This window comes from Bombus terrestris, chromosome 1 (genome assembly GCF_910591885.1).
Source record: "Bombus terrestris chromosome 1, iyBomTerr1.2, whole genome shotgun sequence".
NCBI lineage: Eukaryota > Metazoa > Arthropoda > Insecta > Hymenoptera > Apidae > Bombus > Bombus terrestris.
The window spans coordinates 8,738,860-8,760,158 of NC_063269.1; the positions used below are offsets into that span (position 1 = coordinate 8,738,860).

Genomic DNA, 21,299 nt, shown 5'->3' on the forward strand with positions numbered 1-21,299 from the left:
AAAATATTTCTGCTCCACAAATTCCGGATTTAATCAACCGTTTTACTTCAGGAAGGTTATCTCATCAGAGCTGCACCAAATCAGGCACTTAGTTTTCGAAAAATGACAAACAAAGAAAGAAGGCTATTTTTCAGAGAAACAACTGATCTCACAGAGAGTTACAGGCGAGAATCTTTACGTATAGGTTTACTTTTATTCACGCAAATTCGATTAATGATGGAATTGTCGGGATTTCTTGATATAGATCGAAAAGACACAATAAGAGACTCATGAACATACTACGTGTTGTATAGAAGGACTTGAAAATGGATTTACAGTAGTCGCAGAATTAGAAGTAATTGATCGAGTCGTCGCGTCGCTGAGTTATAATTTAGTCGATCGTGAAACTGAACATCTGGTATCAAGTCTGGCTGGTATGAGTAGAACCGACGAAATGCCAGAACCATGTTGCCATCGGATATATCTTACATCCAAAAGTTTCAGGTAGTCAATTGAATTCTATTTGCCATATTTGATAGTATGGACTAGTGCTGCTTTTATTGTCACTCTTAGAACAAAAAGTACATTAAAATTATAACTTGCTCTATTGGCGATAATAATTTAATTGTTTAAATAGATAATTTATTTTCGTTTCTTATTTAATGAATGCTTAAAGCTCTCTCTCTCTCTATCTCTCTCTATTAAGGGTAAAAATAATTTTGTTTTATCCTTTTTATATTTTTACTAATGAATATTATAATTAATAATCATGATTATATATAATGGTAATAAAATATTATAATTACAATAAAGTTGCTATTTGTAGTGAAAGTTAATTACATTTGTAAGATAGGAAGCTAATAATAATAAACTCTATTTAGCGTTTGTAATGAATTTTTAGTATATCATAATTTTTCCCGATAACAATAATTTTACAGCAATCAGTTTGATGATCTTCCTTGACGTTACTATCGCGAATGTAAATGAAACTAATATCCTACACCTATAAATTGTAGGAAATGTTGGAGGTGAAATTGTAACACGTGAGATACTATAGCTGTTGTACACGCAACTATTATGCAAAACAACCGCGTATGGAATAGTCGAATTTATCCTCTCGGTAATTACTATCGAGATTTACGAAAAACTATGTGGATTTCACATTTATTTACTATTACTAACGAAGTAGAAATATAATTTAATTACCTTTCAATAGAATCTAATTATTTAAAATTTCACTACTGAAATATTTATATGATTTAAGTATAAATAAATTCCTGTTCCTTAATTTTCCTTATAGAAATAAATATTTTTTCTATTATAATATATGACAAAATTGTAATTCTTCTTTCTTAAATTTATCTACATTGCTTTAGATAAAAGCTCATAAATACACTGTAGCTAAATATGTGCCTCTTAAATTTTTAATTAAAAAAAGTTTCTGCTTTAACGTTTTGTTTAGAGTTTTTCCATAAATAAAGTTAGAGTTTTAAGGCTACATAAATCATTGCATATTGTTGGTTTTCGTCGACGAAGAATAAACGGTTGGAATTTGTACGCTTGTTGGAACATTTTTTCTCAGATTTTGAGGTTTGTCCTCCGTAAATTCTCGATCGTTCTTCCTTTTGTATCGAACGACAAACAAATGACGGTATCGATACGACATGCAGCACTCAGCCATAAAATTGTTCGCGAAGAGAAATTGTCACTATCAGGGGATCGAAGGTCGTCTTGTGTACTTACAGCTGCGTACAAAGTAGTACGACACTTCAGCCATGTGTGCTCGTTGCCAACAAAAATGCTTTAATCGATAATGCCATCAAGATTGAGTTTAAAATCCGATATACACGTTTAAAATAATCGTTGACCAAAAATCTTAGGTTTTTACCTTAGTCAAACCAATAAAACTTCTAATGCTTTCTCAAAATCGCGTTTAACAATAAATTTACTCTTTTCGTTGCGGATTAAAGACTTTGAATATTAGAACGTCGACTACGAACGATTTCGTACTATAATTTAACTTCTACCGGTACTATATTGCTCTCCGCATACATATATCAACTTTTTTTATATAGGAGAATTGAAGGATTTTCCACAAAATTTTTTTTTGTTACGAACAACTTTTTGCGGTGCAGTAATTTTGTTCTACAACACGGTTTAAAAGGTTCTGTTATCTTCTTAATTTATCGATATCATTATTGTAAATATCGTACTACGAAGTATAATAAAGCAAATAATAGCTAAGTTTCGGTCCATGGTTGTTCCTAAAATGTAGATTAGTTATTTCCTTTTTACAGTGACCAACACGTGTTAATTAAAGCGAAGATAATTGATCCGTCAATCAAAAACTGCAGTGACATTTTTAGGACAGCTTTCTGAATATACTAACGCAACGTTCACTCTGAAATACATACCGCATATTACATACATGGTAGCAAATCGATAGTTATAAGCAACAAAGCGATATGTTATATATGAAAACAATTAAACAATGAAATTCGTATGGCAGTTCTATTCTCTCGAACAAATGTACAATACAAAATTATAATATAAATGTTGGAAATGTGATATAGTAACTTATATGTAAATGTCGTTGAATTAAAAATTTTATTGCTTAGACTACTTTTCTTCTGAGCCCTTCGATTGATTGAATGCGCCATAAATTCTAAATAAGGTAGAATAGGGGTCTTTGTCGTTAGGGGAATTTAAAGCAAGCTTTTCGCAAGTTACACAGAAGCCTTGGATAGCACAAAAATATTTGAAATCGATAGAAAGCCATTCACTGACGAATATCGATATCGTTTTTACGGATAAAGAGAAACGCTGAAACGTAGGACGATTTTGATACGAGAGTTTGTTACCATGGTAACTATATCTGCATTCAACGAAGTATCGTGGGTCTATTTGCTCTATTCGATTGTGCTTTCTCTCCCATTGTGTTTTTCTTTACCCAGTATCTACACGCATATAGCTAGCCTATTGTTTATGGTTTTCGTCGAAGCTCCGCGTTACTGCGAAGCAGAGGGAATTTAAATGTGAATACACACTTCGAATAAACAGAATGGAATAGTATTCGTCTGGTCCTTATATTCGAATTTCACATCAACATACCTTTTAATCCAACACTAGTTTTTATTTATCGAATAAATAAGTATAGTATTTCCAATCACTTCTCTCGTACTTATAATTAGATTTTACCATTTCTCCTTTTAATTTAAAAAGAAATATGCTCATGTACACGATTGATTAAAAAATGACTCAAAGGACGTACTAGAGTTATATATTCAAAATTACAAATTATTTAATCCCGTAAAAGAATACTGTGCAACATAGTGATGTAACTATATATCGTTATACGATTACATGTTATTTTCTAACATTTTATATACGTATAAAATATAATTTCCTTTATTTATTTCTCCATGCTATTGATAGTATTACGCCATAGAAATCACAAAAGTTGGATAGAGTCGAGTTGGAGAAAGTTAGTTTGTGCATCCCTAGCTGAACGAATTAAAATGCTGTGTTCATTTTCCGCTAAGTTTCCGCCACGTATCCGTCATTAATTAAAACGATGGTAAAATCTTTCGGATATTATGCCATAATGCACCCACCTCCTTGCGGAAAGAACTGTGAGTAGATGCACTTGAAAGTTTCCTCTCTGACGACTCCCGTGGGACATTCTGCCTTGAAGCCACGATATATTCTCTTCAGCTCTGCCTCGGTGAATCTCGTAGCTCGACAAAGACTCGCCAACGAGTCGGGTCTATATCTCGGGGTCTGTTCCTCTTCGTACTCCGAGTCTGCAAAATCGAAATCAAAGGTTTCTGTTAATTATGGAAAAAACTTGCCGAGCACATTCGCCCTTTGCAATTTATTTTCCGCAGTACAGTGATAGTAACTTTAAATTGCAAAAATACGTATGTAGGATGTTTCATTAATTTCGGTATTTCAAATAACACGCGAAAATATTGTGCATGAAAGTTTCAAGATTGACAAAAGTACATAATATTTTTATACATTGAACACGTTTGCTTAGAAAGGTAGCCGTCAGTTTGTTTTTAGCTGTCTTCGGATATTGTAAGTACACATGTACTCTATGAACGATGTCCTGAATGAAAATACTTTACCTTTTTTTTTATTTAATTCTGACTTTATCATAGCTATTTACTACATAACATATTTAGCTAATATTGAAAATTTATACAGATAATGTTAATTATCATACACGTTTCGCACATTATTTGTTCGCAAATGCAATATATACCTCCTTCTGATCATGTGCATATAGTGAAAAAGAGTACATAGTACATTCATTAAGGCGAACGATTTTTCTATAGACAGTATCGTGCAATTCGTGTGGTTCGAGTTACTTGTAAATTATTTGTTGTGTAACCTTTGGGATGAAGAAGAGAATACCAAGCAATAAATCAATTCTGTGCTATTCTGCTTTTGTATTAAAGTATAAAATTTATTGATGTTTCCTGTTGTTCAAGTGAATTTTTTTCTACGCTTCGTAGAATTCGGAAATAACAAATATTCAATAGAACCATTACGCTTGTAGGATATTCAATGAATAGTTATAAATGTTCATAAAATTCGTTGACTACAATTAATTTGTTGGGCATACAAACTTAATTGTACGATTATTAATTTAATAATCGTACAATTTTGCCAGTATAGCGAAAGAAAAATGCCCTTTATAGATTTCTACAGATCGTCAAATTAAACAATATATCGTGTTTCCAATATTTATTCGCGTTATTTTTTAGAACAAAGCACGAAACATTTCACAAAAAAGGAACTAAAAGAAATTTTCACGTCACTCATCCTTGACAAATAATAAACAATGTAAGGGCAATATTTTATGATTTTAGAAGTGACATTAAATAATCATATTTGATATTATACATATATAATTACATAACATTAATACTGCAACATTCAAACTATCAAATTTGAAACATGGTTAAATTAGGAAACGTGGTTATAATTAGTACAGTACACATATGTAAAGTATGATATTTCTATTACTGTACGATATATCATAAAATATTATAAGACGCGTTAGTTCCCTAATAATAATATAAATCAAAAATTTCCAAACAGATCCCGTGATAAGAAGATACTACTTTATAATGTGCATTTATTTTATTACTCACTTTAATTTTGTTGAAAATTTCATTGAAATAATATGTAAAAGATGTTCAAATACCTTCATCAGCTATTGCGTCTACTAAAAATTTGAAGTATTTCAAGCGACACATTAGAATATTCCGTATTTACACGTAATTTGTCGTTTTGAACAGAACGACGAATGGTTTGAAATTCTTTCTTTCCAACTCTAATAGTAACACTTTAGCTGAACGATATAAAACGTCGGACAATTAATATTCGCACGTGTGTGTTTCTTTACGGTCGTAAAAAAAAAAAAAAAAAAAAAAGAAGGATTCGAGGCACGTACGATCGATGCGCGTAGACGATTCACCAGTCATGACTAACAGTACCTCTTGCACATTTAAATGAATTTTCCGCGAGTGGCGTGCAACGAGCAACCTATTGTCAGCTTGTTTCGATGCACACCGACGTATGCTTTTATTCGTTCCGATTAAACGAGGCGTTGAATTGCAGCCCGGAAAATGCTTTCCAGAATTCATTTACCTTTCATGCGAACGAAAGGCGGTGGCTTGTGCGAGTAACAGTAAAGAAATTTATTGGAAGCTGTTCCATCGATAGGAAGTATCAACCTACTTTTTTTAGACATTGCTGTTGAACGATTATAATTTGCGTCGAAACGTTGCTTCCTTCAAATACAATCAATTTTTATACGTATTCAATATGAAAAAGAAATTGTCAAATCGATACATTTGTTGATTGTTATTGAGTAATATCTCACTTTCTGGAAGAGATAAATGTCCCTCCTTTTTGTTTGTCATTTATACTTTCTGATGATTTTCTATCAGGAAAGACTAAGACTGGTTGGCACTGGTGAACTGGTGAACGTTAAATTCTTCTTATTAAGTAAGCTATCTTTTATGCCTTTATAATACAATTTCCGAAGTTTCGAAATTATAAAATTTACAAAATAATACTATACATATACAGCGATTAGAAAAAGTACTCGCACACACCCTTCTTCTCCGACGAAGTGTTCTTTTATTGCATTCTATGTATTTCATTTTGGTACCAAATATCATAGTATCAAACTTTGTAATCATATAAAACTACATGACACGAAGTTTAATATACTTGGGCCTAATTATATTACATGCAATGGTGTGCCTATACCTTTTTTTGCCACTGTATATTGTTCTTCCTATTATATAAATACTCTCAGTCAGGAGTTTTCAATTAAACTGGGATAAATTATAATATCGTTTTAAGAAGGTTTCGGAAACTCTCTAAGTAGCGATTTAAATTTTTCACGAGCCTCAGTTAAGCACAATACGGCCAAACGAGAAAAACCCGTAAAGCAATGATAGTCACTCAACGAGGCATCGGAAGAAGAAGGTCGATTGGAGGTAAGTCGAACACAATAACCCTTGAAACACGTGAAACAAAGGCGTACGTGCACATACAGAGGAAGAAGCATGTAGGAATATCATGCAACATAGATGGCTGGGTAAAGCACGTAAGCAAGTTGAAGGCCCCTCGCAACAGAAGCTCGGGAGACTCACACGTTTCAGGAAAATGTGTTCTAACCACTTCGTGGGATACGATTCTAGAGTACGATGATGCACGCGATAAATTGCTACGAACTTTGTAAAACATATTTGTATTCTGATACGTAACTTGCTCAATCTCCAAATATCGACGTGGTTTTGAACGCACAGAGACTCACGAAAGTATTTGGATGTTTATTGTATGAAATGTTTTTGAATACATTGTAATAAGATCGTAGAAGAATGATTTGATGAGTACATTTTTGTCGAATTTTTAATTTTTAATTTTGAAAGAGAGATTAATTAATTTCGAAATAAATAGTCAATATCGTTAAAGAATTGAAATGGAGAACAGTTTCAATTGGAATTATGTTCCCAATATAACGGTTTAGAATATATTTCTCACTTCCCGTTCAATCCTAGTTGATAGTCCACGATTCATGATGGTGGAACATTCAATTTGAATACATGACAATCGGAAAACCCGCCTCTCTGCGTTGCTGAATTTTTGATGGAGACTAACTACAATCCTGTCAAAATGTCGGCAATCTTTTCTAAATAGATATACTCCAAGCTGTGTCAGAAGTTTTAAACAATACTGCCTGTATGGAAATTTCTTAAAAGTTCAAAAGTATAAACTTTAAAAGCATGAAATAAACTCGATGTGAGTCAAAAAATTTAGAAAGGATTTTAACGGAACAAAAAAAAAAAAAAAGGATTTAATTTACCTTAAAAGCATACATTGATTATTTCAGTCATTGGTGTTTTAAAAGCATACATTGATTATTTCAGTCATGGTGTCATTTGCAATTTTAATTTAATAATAATTATTTACTTCAGTAAAATATAGCTAATAGGAACACGTATAAAAGAAAATGGTATATCGTTGAAGTGAACGCTACTGGAATTTTACTCTCTCATTTTTAGTGTTCTGTATAATACACATTCTATACTCATGTATTCTATACTACAACAATTTCATCTTCTATAACTTTAAACTATATTTTAGAAAGGAACATGTGCTGAAGAAAATTCTATTGTAATTCAAAAATATGCTATAAAGTGCTCTGCAAACTAGTATAATTTCAACTAAAATATTCGTACACAGGGTGTCCGGTTTATTATATATTAAATATATAATTTATAAATATTTTAAAAAATATGAATAATACAATACAAATATTTTAGAGAATGATTGGCATATACTATACTCTTGTGTACTTGCGGTGACTTTAAAACCTCACATAAAGAAAATGTTAAAATTTGTATACTGATACCTCCATTTTTTACTATACATTCTCGCAGCTGACATTCAGTAGTTTCCAGAACATTACAAACTCCTGTCTTTTGCACCATCCGCTACCAAGATATGAATTTTAGAATTCGATGCGTTGTCAGCATTAGCGTTATCCGATGTACACCGGAGAAATATTTTTCATCGTGCTGTTACTGGTATGGCATTGTCGAAAAACAAGGTTGCAGTTTTCTAACGTTTCTAAAACAGTTAGTCCATTCCAATCAGCACTTCTAGGTAATATTTTGTATTTCTCTGTCAAATCTTGAAGGTTTACCTATGTCACAAGTATATAGCGTTTTGAAAACGTCTGAATATCAGCTCGAAGGATACGTAATAGGAGATGGAGGTGTTTGCTTAAAAATTATAATATTATCCTCGCAGAAAGTTTCAAAATCACCGCAAGGTCAAATACGCAAGGGTATAGTATGCCCCTCTCTATGTCACGCAATTTTTGTCTAAAACATTTGTTCATCATTTTTATCATCATTTCTTTTTTCATCATTCACGTTTTTCGAGACATTTAAGCAATTCTAGATAAACTGGACACATCGTATACATACACATATACATAAACGAATACTTCTATAGAATTTTTATCATGCAAAGATACATTAAATAAGAATACTTTCAACGATAAGCTAGCGAAATACCTAAAGCGAATTTCACGCCGGTCCACGCCTGTCGAACGTAATTGATCAACCTCCTGTAGAGAGGTCTTGGTGGTCTTTTCGTTGGAGCACCTTCCTCTTCGTCGCCTTGGCCATCGTTTTCCAAGGTTCCCGGAGGTGGTCCCACGCCTGTGAGTGTGCCAACCTGGTTCCTCTCGCCAAGAATATTTACTACTTCCCGTAGCTCAGGCGCTACGCCCTGCAGTCCTGGAGAGTAATTCGCGGGGGCGACGCCTGAACCAAGAAGGCTCGCGCCGCCCCCGCGACCTCTACCACGGCCCCGGCTACCTCGACCCCAGGTGGTACCGGTACCTTCGAGATTATACAGCGAGTTACGCTTAAACGTGACGAGATTTCGAAGAATACCGATATTTTGCATGGGCTTGATGCGCAACGACGCGCAATGATATGCGATATAATACTAAACTCACGATTTACCCAAAAGCAAAGAGACCATGTTTACAGCGAGAGATTAATTTATGTTCGTTTGAATTCGTTGTTTCATAGCGTAAAGTAGTACGTTGCGCAGGTATGTTGAATATTATCGGTTGTTTTGTGAAATTTTTGTGGAAATGTATAGAGTGTGTTTCAGCGCTCGATACGTACATGATCTGTATTACATTTCTTTTCACATTCGCGAAAGGGTGATTTTCGTAGATAAAGTATCTCGGAATTAGGTTGTGGATGTTTATACAAATGCCTACTTTTACAGGAAATTGTTTGATCGATGATTTCGTAACATCGTATTTTGCTCGAAGACAAGAATACTTCGAATTCCTTTTCGTGCGTGATTAATAAACACGAAGAATTGAATACTATGTTACACTTTCCTAAATTTTATCAGTGTTACCAATATTTAAGAGCTTAAGTTAGACACGAATATAAATATTAGTAAAAAAATTTTTTGTTATATTTGTAATGTTATAATAAACTTTCTTGTTATACCTATATATATTTCGCAAACTGTAACAAGACGTAACAAGAAATGACATTTCTCGAGCTTTCACGTATTCAGAAGCATTGTCTGACAAAAAGGTGTGGTTCGTCCTTTGCTGCGCGTAGTCAACGTACCCTACTATTATTCTGGTCGGTAGTTTTCTTGATCCTGGCTGTTTAGCTTATTTCCCTTCATTTATCACGCTTAGCTTGAACTCGAGGCACATTTCTGTTTGCTACCTTACACGCAACAACAGTCGGATAAGGGTAGTTTCAAGGAAGGAAGCCAGAGATCATGTAGTTTCGAGACACTGACGTAACTTCTATCAAAACCTCTGTACTGAAACACGCTGCTACTCTCTAGATCTCTAGACATAAGGCAACATAGAGATTAGAGCGAGACGCAATGAAACGACAATGTTCTTGACAAGATATATACGTTTTGGGTAAATCACAGGCGAGAGTCACGTCCGCGTCGCATGAAACTTGCTGAATTTTTAACGAGAACATGGGAACGGCATTAAAAATATGAGATTCAGCTTCAGTTGAAGAATTTCATGAAACAGGCGTTAAAACATTCATGAGAATGAAAAAGTTCAATTAACGCGAATCCGAGAGTTATCGATCTGCCCCGTGCCCTGTGAACGTTTTCTATTCCTGTTTACGGCTTCAAGTGCGGTTAATATATATATAAAAATGTTTCCACTGACCGTAATAGTTTTATTTAGTCGGATAAAATATTTTCTGCTTAGCTTCTTTTAGCATCGTTCCTGATCGAAATTCACAAAGGTGGATTTTGTAAAGTTGAATTTATGAATTACAATTTGTATCAAAATATGGAAGTGCTGTTTGTAATTAAAGTCACGCTGAACATCTTGGATGCTTGCCAATTAATTATAAAATATAAAAACAAAATATGTTATATAGAATACAAAAGAGAATTCTGAAAAAAGATTAATTACAATTTGCATAAAAATGGCGTCAAACGTAATGCTATTGTATCTAAAGTTTGATGAAGATTTTGGATGTTTGTAAATGAATTATTACTAGTAATTGAGAGTTACATATTTCATATTCCTTAATTACGAATTATTGTTAACAATACGTATTCAAATCAAGTTGTATTAATTATGTTGAATGCATAATGTCCGACGATAAACTACCTTAAACAATGATTAACGTTCTAATTTCATTGTTCCTTTGAGAAGATTCATTGAGGAATTTCTATCAAATAATGCATTCCAAAATTGGCATAAATTGACCATAATGTTCATACCAGTGTGCATCTGTTTGCATAACTCAGAGTGACGTGTAATAAACATAATAAACGCGCCTACTTGTGTAAGCGACCGATTTGTAATAAACTTTAAATAATTAGAAACGGTAGCTATGGAAACAAATTATGTGCTTGAATGATAACAGTGGATGGAACACATTCATACATTAAATAAGCTGTAATTGTGTTCCGGAATTAAGCGGTGGTGCCACAGTAGTAATAATGTTAACTGACTTTGAAACAAGGTATTACTAGAATAGTACAGGGCAATGGTAATTAGTTCTTTAATTAGTTAAATTGCTTAATTGAAAGGCAATTATTCCACGTAACCGTGTTTAAACTAATTAACGAAATCAATTGTCCATCACTGAAACCAAGATATTAAATTAATCACTAACTATCAGCTATTAGTTTCAGATTGGAATACAGTGATTTCTATATTTATGCAAATGAACTATTTATTTTCTTAAAGAAAGAGATACGAGATGTTCTTGTCTCAATTTGCATGGATTTATCAATTAACTATTTAGTTCGAACTCTGTTAAAATAAATAAAATAAAAAAGGAATCAATTTATATAATAAGTAAGTAAAGTAAATAAGTAAAGAGAGTTTGTGATAATTTACCACTAATTTAGGTACTGGATATTACCTATAATTTGATCAAGTAAATGCTCTAATCACGATCAGGTATGTTTGCCATAAGTCGGATATAGACAAAGAGAATGACCATAATGGCCTAGATACTCTGTGACGTGGAATAAGATGTTTAGGCTGTGTCTGAGAATGACGTACATCACTGCATACGATGGATATTACATTTACTACCCGATATAAGCTATTATATTAATAATTTATAATTTATTAGAATGAATACTTAGATAATTTTATTGAAAAACACAACAACCATTGCGTAATTATAATTTGATATGAACAAATTACAATATGCAAACCTATAATTTTGTATTTCACTTAGTAGATCGTGGATAGTCATTGTAAAAGCAAAGAATGGCATTTATATCGATATTTTGAAAATAATATTATTACTGTATTATTAACTTTACTGTAGGTTAAGTATATATACCTTTCAAACAGCTTCGTATACTCCGTAATACTGGTTATATTGAATATAAGATGTAACTGAGCGTAGAATTAATCTGCTAGTTTTATCAATATTTATTAAAATAATAATTTGAAATATTATGTCGGATGAGTGTCAGAAGTAATATTGTATTCTAGAAGCTTTTATGCAAGGCAAATTTTCTGTGTAAAGTTTGATCCTAACGGGTGAAATTTACTGAAAGGTTGAATAAAGCACTAAGCCTCTACAAGCGAAGACAAGTCTAACACATTTAACCTGGCACGCTAGATAAGATTGAGAACAGTCAACTAGGTGTCTTTCCTTATCCACTATGCATACGGTCTGTTCAATACGATAACGTTATAATAACTATGTTAAATTTTTTAATGGACAATTTTTATTTATTTACATTATCAATGAAAAATATGAAACATAACAATTATATGGGTTTATGTAATTTTCTAAAACAGTTTTTTGACTTTTCATCAAATTTATTCAATACAAAACTACTAAAAGAGCTATTTCACGTAATGCACGTAAGCATCAATGTATAAAGCATATAAAATATACAGATCATAAAGTAGAATATAAAACGTTATTTGTAGCCACCTCTTGTGTATTTCGATCAGCATATAAATCCAATGTTCTCGTTTTTGATTAAAACGATAGGAATTATATTCCAAAGATTTAATATTGCGTCTGTCTAAGTACATCCGTTAAATAATAGCCTCAAATATTTGTATTAAAGTACGTAAAAGGTATATTCTTACATAACATTGCATTCAATTATTTTCAAAGTTGACAAAGCATTTGCGATTATCCTTTTTATCATGAGAAATGATATTTTTGATTATCGAATAATATTGAAAATGAATTTTGATGAATTTTCAAATGAGAATGAAATTTTATGTTTCGAAGCAAATCGTGATATTTTTATTAGAACAATAATCTACTAGTCATTTAAATGCCTATATTAATAACATGTATCTAAATCTATCAAATAGTAATAATGCTATAAAACATGTTTATTCTTTTCAATAATATATCTGTTGTATCTTTTACAGTAAATAATTTGCCGATCTACACTATCCCAGGAAATTCTTCAATTATTCTATAATTATATATCCTCTATTATATTCTTTTTCAATATTTCGTAATTTCCCCGATTCTATTAGAACATCTTTTTAATTGATTGCTGCAGAAAAAGTTTCATTACTTACGTGAAATTTTCTATGGTTTCCTCTTATTTCTAGTTCAACTAATAATTAAAAGTTTCAATTATTTTACGAAATTACATTCAACATATCACATGAAATTTTAATATAATAATTAATATTTCGATTTAACTTGTTATGCAATGTTGTTATAAATACAATCACTAATACTTGTATATCAATTAATAATATTTATATTTACAAATAAGCAAATTGAATTTAATTATAAGAACTTGCTTGTACTTCGGTACAATATGCTAAACATACAAAATAACAAAAGATAACTAATTATTTTCCATAAAAAAAATAATAAAATCTGACTTGAAGTTATGACTATGCAAGCTATAAACGGATTACGATATTAATTCTCACGTTTCATTGGAAGAATCAGAAAAATATAGAAAATATCACACTGTAGATAATTGCTCGAATAAAAATTCGTGAAGATAACATTTATCTTTTTCGGGTTGAAGAAGATACCTTGACGCTTTTTATAGGAGGGGAGCCCCACCACAGAGCCACAACCCCCCGCACTCCCCGCGACAGAGGAGCTGATGGTGGCAAGACAGGGAGCTCCCCGACCGCCACCTCCGCGTCGTTCCAAGTCACGGCGTCTGCACCCACCTCCGCCCCCACCACCACCGCCACCCCCGGCGGACAACACCACGACGGGTCCAGGGGTACGTTTACGTGCCCCTTCTCGTGCGGAGCCCCTTTTTTCAGAGGAGGGCCCCGCGATCTCCTGACGCCGTACTCGCAGGCTTCTTCGAATCCTGCAATAAATTTGTTCTCGTTCTTTCTTTGTTTCTCTATCTTCAATTATCTTTGAAGTATTCTCGAATTTACATGAAACTTTGCTACTTGGAAATGAAAGTAGAGCGGAATCTCGATTATCAGAACATCGATAACGCTTAAAAATATTATAAACGGCCTCTCATACGAAAAATGAGTTATTCGATTTAAAGAAATCGCTGCATTACGCATATATATTTCTAACGAATGCAAAGATTACCGCGAATCGTTTCATTCTATATCGTGACATGTATTCCATTGCTAGATCGTGCTTTAATGTTGTATGAACTGAACTTTGCAGCTGATCTTTCCCTATGGCATGTCGGTATTAGCTACTGCTATGCATTTGAAATCGATCGATGTCAGCGATTTTTCTTACTTTCCTAGTATACTTTACAGCTGGCAGTAACGCATTTTCCAGCCGGATACATTCACGATCTCGGAATTCGTGAGGAATAGTGGAGGATTGCGATTTAAAACGGCTCTTTCTACGCATATCTTTTCTACAGCCGTCGAGTTCGCTGGGCAAATCGAGTTTCCATCAGCCTGCTTCAAAACAGCTCTTCCTATTCAATTTTTGTTTTCATCGGATTCTAATAACCTACGTGCTTCTCCGTTAACGCTGCACTTCTCTTCTTTCAACGACAAGCTATTGTAATTTAATGTGAATGCACTTAGCTTACGATAGTAATTACAACTGTTCTGTGTTATGAATCTTTATTGTACAAGATTATTTCTCACATTTGTATAATTAATTGAATACAGTGAAGCGTTCCGTACTCGAACAGTCATCGTCTGAATATCCTAGACAACGAACGAATTAATCAAGTTACCCGGAATCAAACAACTTTGAGATACTTTGTCTGCGTGAACTTATTATTTCACATAAATCGAATCCTTCTTTAAAGTTTGATCATTTGAATTTATATCGAATAACTTGATTTCTGTGGATGCACACTTGGGCAGAAATTACTTGAATAATTGAAATCAAGCTTAATATCTGTATATTCCATTGTTCGAACATGTAATTAATATAGTAAAATGGAAAAGACGCATTCGAGTTCGCATTCGACGAAGTTAATCATGTTTATAAACTCTTATATATTTTCTACCATAAGCTCTGTACAGTTTTGTTTAAGTCCTTTGAATTTTAATTATCATTTCGATCCGAGCAGTGGTTCATCAAGTATTAATTAATAAAATTTCAGAGCCCGATGTACGTTAAGCAAATACACTTTAATCGTAAATGAAAAGAGGATAAATTGATTTAGAAATAGGTACGAGATTTCAGCTGGTCCGTATGTAACTGTCTCGGTAAAAGGTAAACCGGTCCACTTTTAATTTTCATTATGAACAGAATCACTCCCTGAGAAATTGGGACACGGAGAAAATGGAATTTTTCGACGTAGTTACGTGCTCACCCTTTCTCGCGTACAACCACGTTGTTCCCTCTCTTCAGAGATGGAGTGTTTAAATTAACCCCTCGGATATTAGTTTTGTCGATCAGGTATCCGAAACCCACGATGTGTTAATGGATTAGATACACATGCGTTAATTTCGTTGATAGTTTACGGTGTTTCCCTTTTCACGGAGAATGCTATTTTCCCGATGCTTTTACGACTTAAGACGATGCGGAGGAATCCTCAGAGTTGTCATAATGGGCACACTGGTTAGTTATGGATAATTAGTTTGGCTTCGCGTTGATCTCGCTTTGTTAGAACCTGAAATCAATAAAGAGAAGCATATCTGTTAGTTTTGCATGAAAACGTAACTATTGTTAACATGGTGTTAATAAGACTAGTGTTAATAACGAAGTAAGTAAAATAAGAAATTGTTATGATTGGCATATGAACGTGTTTACACATTTATTTAATAATTAAATATAAAAAAAATAGACAGAACGCATACAATACGCAAAATTATACAAAATATCAAAAGTATCGTGTAACACTCGTTAAAATTTTGGAAGGGTCAAATTTTCTGTTTGGGTTTTGTTTCTCTAGTTATCATGAAATCTAATTTGTTAGAAGTATCTTCTATCAAGTATACAACATTTGCGATGTTTATATAGTCTGTGAGAGAAGGTAGAAGTTATCCTAAATCAATCTGTATAACAATCTAGATTAGTCAGCTGTAAACGAGGCGATTTCTTTCACTTGTAAAAGATAGAGATATATAAACTAAGATGATAAGAGTAGTTATCCTCGGATTAACTAGCATGCGAGAAATATTACTTTAAGTAGGATAATTGTAAATTTACCATACTTTGTGGACGACAAACGTGGTAAGAACTGTTTGTTCGTGGGGTGTAAATGTAAGTAACACACTTTGTGGTGTGTTGGTTTTCTGAGTGTGGAAAATACAATTTTTAAATTACAATTCGCTGTTTTTCTAAGAATATCTGTGTATTCATAATAACTCACGATTATACACTACATTATTGACTTTGTACCTTTAAGTTATTCTCACAAAATTAATTTGCGATCCATTTTGAAAATAAATACCTCGATAAAAATCATCCCAGTCATTGCAAACAGTTGAAAATTCCAGCTTATATATTCGATTTTATATTTGCAACGTTATTCTATCCAAATCACGTTCGCACGTAAAGTAGTAGAATAATAACACGTACGATGTAAGTATTACTTTCCTTTATTTTCAGAATATATGTATTTCAAGCGTATAAAAGCGAATACCTTGCCAAGAATGATGTCAACGATTTATAAGTAATTACAGATAAAATTCGTTTAATCTTCGTGCAAATACAAGGAAATATGCAAAACGTGTAGTAATAACTAATTGCTCGGGGACAAGAACTAACAAGATTTCGACCCACAGAAACTCGAATACGCGTTCCTTGTCTGTATTCATTGAACACGGTTTATGTACAATGCACATGTGTCCAAGCGATAAAGTCGGGGCCAGGGCGCTCGTAAAAGTACCACTAGAACGAAGATCTTCGAGATCACTTGGAACAGAGGACCTTGTGTTCTGTGCACTTTGTAGGTATATCCTCTTATTCTCGATTCTGGCCAAAAGCTGGACGGTTCGAGAAGTGGAAGCACAGAACAGATACTCTATCTTTTAGAGAATTCATCGAGGCAATATGAAAATCGTGCGAGTGAATCTGGGTCGTGCAATTGAACAATCATCAAGACCAACTAAGCAGTAGAAAATAGCCAATAGCGTTTTATCATTGAGAAGTTTTGTTCTTATGGTAGAATTAAAAAATTCTTGAAATTTTATTTCATTTTCATCGCTATACCAATTTGAGAGTTTGAATTTAATCGCGTATTCCAACTCCTATAGATATTATTCTACTAGTTTCATAATTAATCAAATAGTAACTTCATTCTCTGCCAAGACACGTTTTTATGATTTGAAAAAATATAGCAAACTTTTTATAATGATATATGCCGTGGTTTTTCGTTTTCCCAGAAATCGTAATAATTTCAATTTATTGCGGAATTACTACGTGCAATGCAAGCTTATGATAATCCAGAATATTCAACATCTTTGAACATGGAGGAGGCGCATATCGAACGAAAAGAATTCACGTAGTTTCAAGTCTAGGTATTACCACGGGTTTTCAAGAATTCTATAAAAAATGGAGACAAGAAGAATACCTAACCAAGAGAGAAATATAAACTGTTCGTGAATATTCTATCGAAAGAGCTCCAGCTACAAATACACTCTCGTCCATAAGTATTTGAATAATTGTGATTCCATTAAAAGAAATATATTTTTATTGATAATATAAAAAACATATATATTTTCAAACTTATAATAAAAGAAATTTCTCCACTGTTAATTTCCCACTTTTTGTCATAGCTGAGATCAAATGTTGTTAAATTTAAATTATAACGAAGAATATGTCTGCATCGCTTGTTCGAGGGGTGTTTTATATATTTGCAACAATGTGGAAGTGTTGAAATGTATGTAAATGACACATGACAAGCGAGATGTTTCTGCATCGCCTCATCCAGAAAATGTCTATCAATCGCTTATTTAAATGTTCCGTCAGAGGCTTGGTATTTGTATGCGCGTCACGTAAAGATTATACAGTATAAACAGGCGGAATGTAACATTTTTCAAGCATTCATACATTCATACATACCGATACGGTGCGGGCTTTAAATGTGCGAACATTGATTTTATCACAAATTCGACGTTCCAATAAATTCCAACCAATAATCAATCATACTTTGTTTTCTATTGTGTCGTCAATTGTATATATCTTTTTATTTATTTTTTTATGTAAAAGAGTATATATTCCTAGCAATAAAGTTATTGCAACGTGTTTTGGTATAATGGTGTATACGAACATGGTGATCCTGAACGTTATTTGGAATTTGGAATTGACCTTTTCTGATAAAATTCTAACACTGAGTCGAAATTACTCGTTTTTTTCTCATTCGGTTATTTTTACTGGAAGATATGGTATATATTCATTAATCGAGGTCCTTTCACCGTTTGTCTTTAAAATAGGGCAGTACAGTGAATGTGAAAGTACTACAAGCGAGAAAAAGATAATACCCGGTACAAAAATAAATCAAACGTATGGAATAGAATTTTTCCATCCGAAGTTTAGTTTCCGAGAAAATCGATTTTGAAAATCCGCTGCGTGTCCGTGCATTCACGTCTGTACGTATTGTTCCTGCTTACAATGTCTACGTTACTTTTACGAATAACCAGTGTCAAGAAAACGCGCAGAAATATTTTAACAATTATTTTGAAACCTATTTTCTCCCAGGAGTAATACGTGTTAAATGTTTGAGGCATTTCAAAACAAAATGTTTTGTTATGTATATATTTGGCAAAATCACGCATTTCAGGAATATAGCAACTATAATTATACAATTATGATGAAATTTTATTTGTTATGGCCTAAAACTATTCAATAGATCCAGTTCGAACAATTAATTATAGCTTCAATTATTGTAAATGCAAATCTATCTTTTGTTAAAAGGTATTGTTGTTAGAAAACAAACGAATGATAGAAATATTAAGCAATATCAATGACACTAGTACGTAATTCGTACTCGTCCATATCGACAAATCGGGCAAGATTTATTAAATCGTAATTCTCTCACTTTTTACGTTATGCTGTTGGAAAATGGAATAGACATCTGTCTAAGGTTAGCCATGAAATCGACAATTTTTCATGGATATCTGCCAACCTACGTGACTAAATTGCATTATCCGCTCTAATTTCCAGCTATCAGGGTACTCGTTAATAGTGAAGCTTTAGCACGTAATTGCAGCAATTCCTTTAACTACGTCCAAGGGAATATCTGTCAATTTTAGACCCGCCTCCCCGTTGATATTTCGTTCTTACAAATCCGTAAGAGATCCAGAAAAATAATATGGCTATGATACAAACGTGAAACTAGATTTTTATACTAACGAATAAAATAACTTTGATTTTTTTTCCAGCATCGTTATATTGTTATGAATAATATACGTTATCTTTTTGCACGAGCAAAGTAGAACAGGGGTGTACTAAGGATATAAAAATAACAGAAAAAGTTCATATAAACATATATCCAATACGACCTTGTTTTTAATCGTGTTTTGTCTTCTGACTATTTCTTACGTGTATAGATATAATCCAGTCGTACATAGATTTACTGTTTCTCTGCAAGATTCGAATGCAGCGAGATATCGGAGGAATTTATAAAATTGTAAACACTAACGAGTATGGAGTGTACATTCCGATGATGGAAGTGGCGAAAGCGTCTGCACGTGGAAAACGAACTACGTGATCGATCGCGACAGTCGTATAAGGTTTATTCCTTTCCCCCGAAACCCATTCCTATCTGCTCGAACGACTATCTCTTTATATTACCAGTTTCCACTCTGAATTTCACCGCACGACCATCACGATGGACCACTTTTCTTTCCACCCAATCTTCTTCTTGGATTCGTTGATGGTTTCCAATGTAGGTTTTCCGTTGGTGTTGCCGACGATCGAGAAAACGATAAAAAAAAGGCATTGGGGGAAGAATGCAAAAAAGAATGGAGACGATAAAGAAAATGGAGGACAACGAATTAGAGAATGTTACGGCTCGAAAAAGGAAGAAGTTCTATTACGAACTGATCGTGCGCCTATCAGGAAAGCTAAATGTGAAATAAGTAAAAAACATTGCTACTAGAATGTCGTAGGATAACAAGGCATTGCACTACGTGAACATCGGTTGCTTGATAAATCAATACTTCCGGTCGGTAGATTCTTCTGGTTCTCTGTCAGAGTAGCTAACATTTATGCGAAATCCACTAATCGTAGGTGCGTTTAATACTATTGTAATAGAACTGTTTTAATTCGAGGCGCTCTAAGACACAAACATTACAGAAATATCGAGTAACAAACTGATATTACGATTACATATCTGTATATACATTACTGTTAAATATCTTTCTACGTAAATTACGCAAGTTCTCTAGAACACGACAGATTCTTCCTAACGATAGAACGAGGTTACACCGAAAATACGCTGATATGCTACTAGCAATAAATTCGAATAAGGATCCGAGTAATTATTACGTGACTTATTACGTGTTACTTTGTACTGCAGTCCTCTTCTTTTGAACTTATCGATACACAGTATCTTAGAGAGTTACAGTAATTTTCGAAAGGTGAAAGGACGAGGTTGCGAAACTATTTTAGTACGAAATAAAACTGCGTTTAGATATATAAATAATTTTAAAGTATAGAACGCATGGACCAAATATAATTACGCAGATATTGATAAACGTATATCAATAAGTTATCAATAATTTATAACTAATCGTTAAAGTAATTAACTCGTATATATATTGCGATTCAAGAATTATATAATTTCATTATTGTATATATAATAAAAATACATATTATGTACATATATTTATTTGTATAATAAGGAAATTAATTCCTGAATCATAAAACATATAAAAGCGCTATTACGATAGGAACGCGTTACCGTGGAAATTGTAAGCGTTGACCATCGCAATTTCTTATTCACCTGGCAATCGTATCACGGTGTTACTTGGTGTATCGTCGTGACTCATGTTCTCACTGTAAATCAGGCTTTAAAGTTAGAAGATTTATGAACGCGGCACGAACGAACCCGACCCTGGTCGAGACCGGGGAGTGAACTTGTCTCGTGTGGAGGTCAGCCAAGGAAGACATCGTCGCCACCTTCTACAAATCTTCCAGCCTAGTGGCAGTCTCTGCAGGAATGTCTCGCTATTGGATACTCCGAGCTACGATGTGGTTGCGGCCTATAATTTTCACTGGTACGCCGAAGAAGACAGAGATATCGCGCGCGTGGGCCTTAGACATTTCGGTCGAACGATTTACATAACAGATATTTTATGTGCACGTAACTTATATCGTGCAGCACTTCATCGTACCGAA

General features: G+C 33.4%; 1 protein-coding gene and 1 long non-coding RNA gene across 3 annotated transcripts in view; both read right to left on the bottom strand.

The window, feature by feature from the left end:
• LOC100644388 (Kv channel-interacting protein 4) overlaps positions 1-21,299 on the bottom strand; it is a 185,186-nt gene that overhangs the window by 33,426 nt on the left and 130,461 nt on the right. Inside the window, exons 1-2 of one of the 2 annotated variants that reach the window (XM_048404796.1) lie at positions 5,195-5,348; positions 3,594-3,782 (exon numbers count right to left, since the gene is read on the bottom strand). In XM_048404796.1, the coding sequence (XP_048260753.1) occupies positions 3,594-3,782; positions 5,195-5,246 (241 nt within the window). In that variant the 5' untranslated portion in view covers positions 5,247-5,348. Of the gene's footprint in view, positions 1-3,593; positions 3,783-5,194; positions 5,349-21,299 lie in introns of those variants that run through there. The other variant, XM_003393304.4, reaches the window with a different exon arrangement.
• Positions 13,747-21,299, bottom strand: part of LOC125384823 — an 87,300-nt gene continuing 79,747 nt past the window's right edge. The window contains exons 2-3 of the long non-coding RNA XR_007223621.1: positions 15,325-15,624; positions 13,747-13,884 (exon numbers count right to left, since the gene is read on the bottom strand). This is a non-coding gene — a long non-coding RNA (uncharacterized LOC125384823). The remainder of the gene's footprint in view (positions 13,885-15,324; positions 15,625-21,299) is intronic.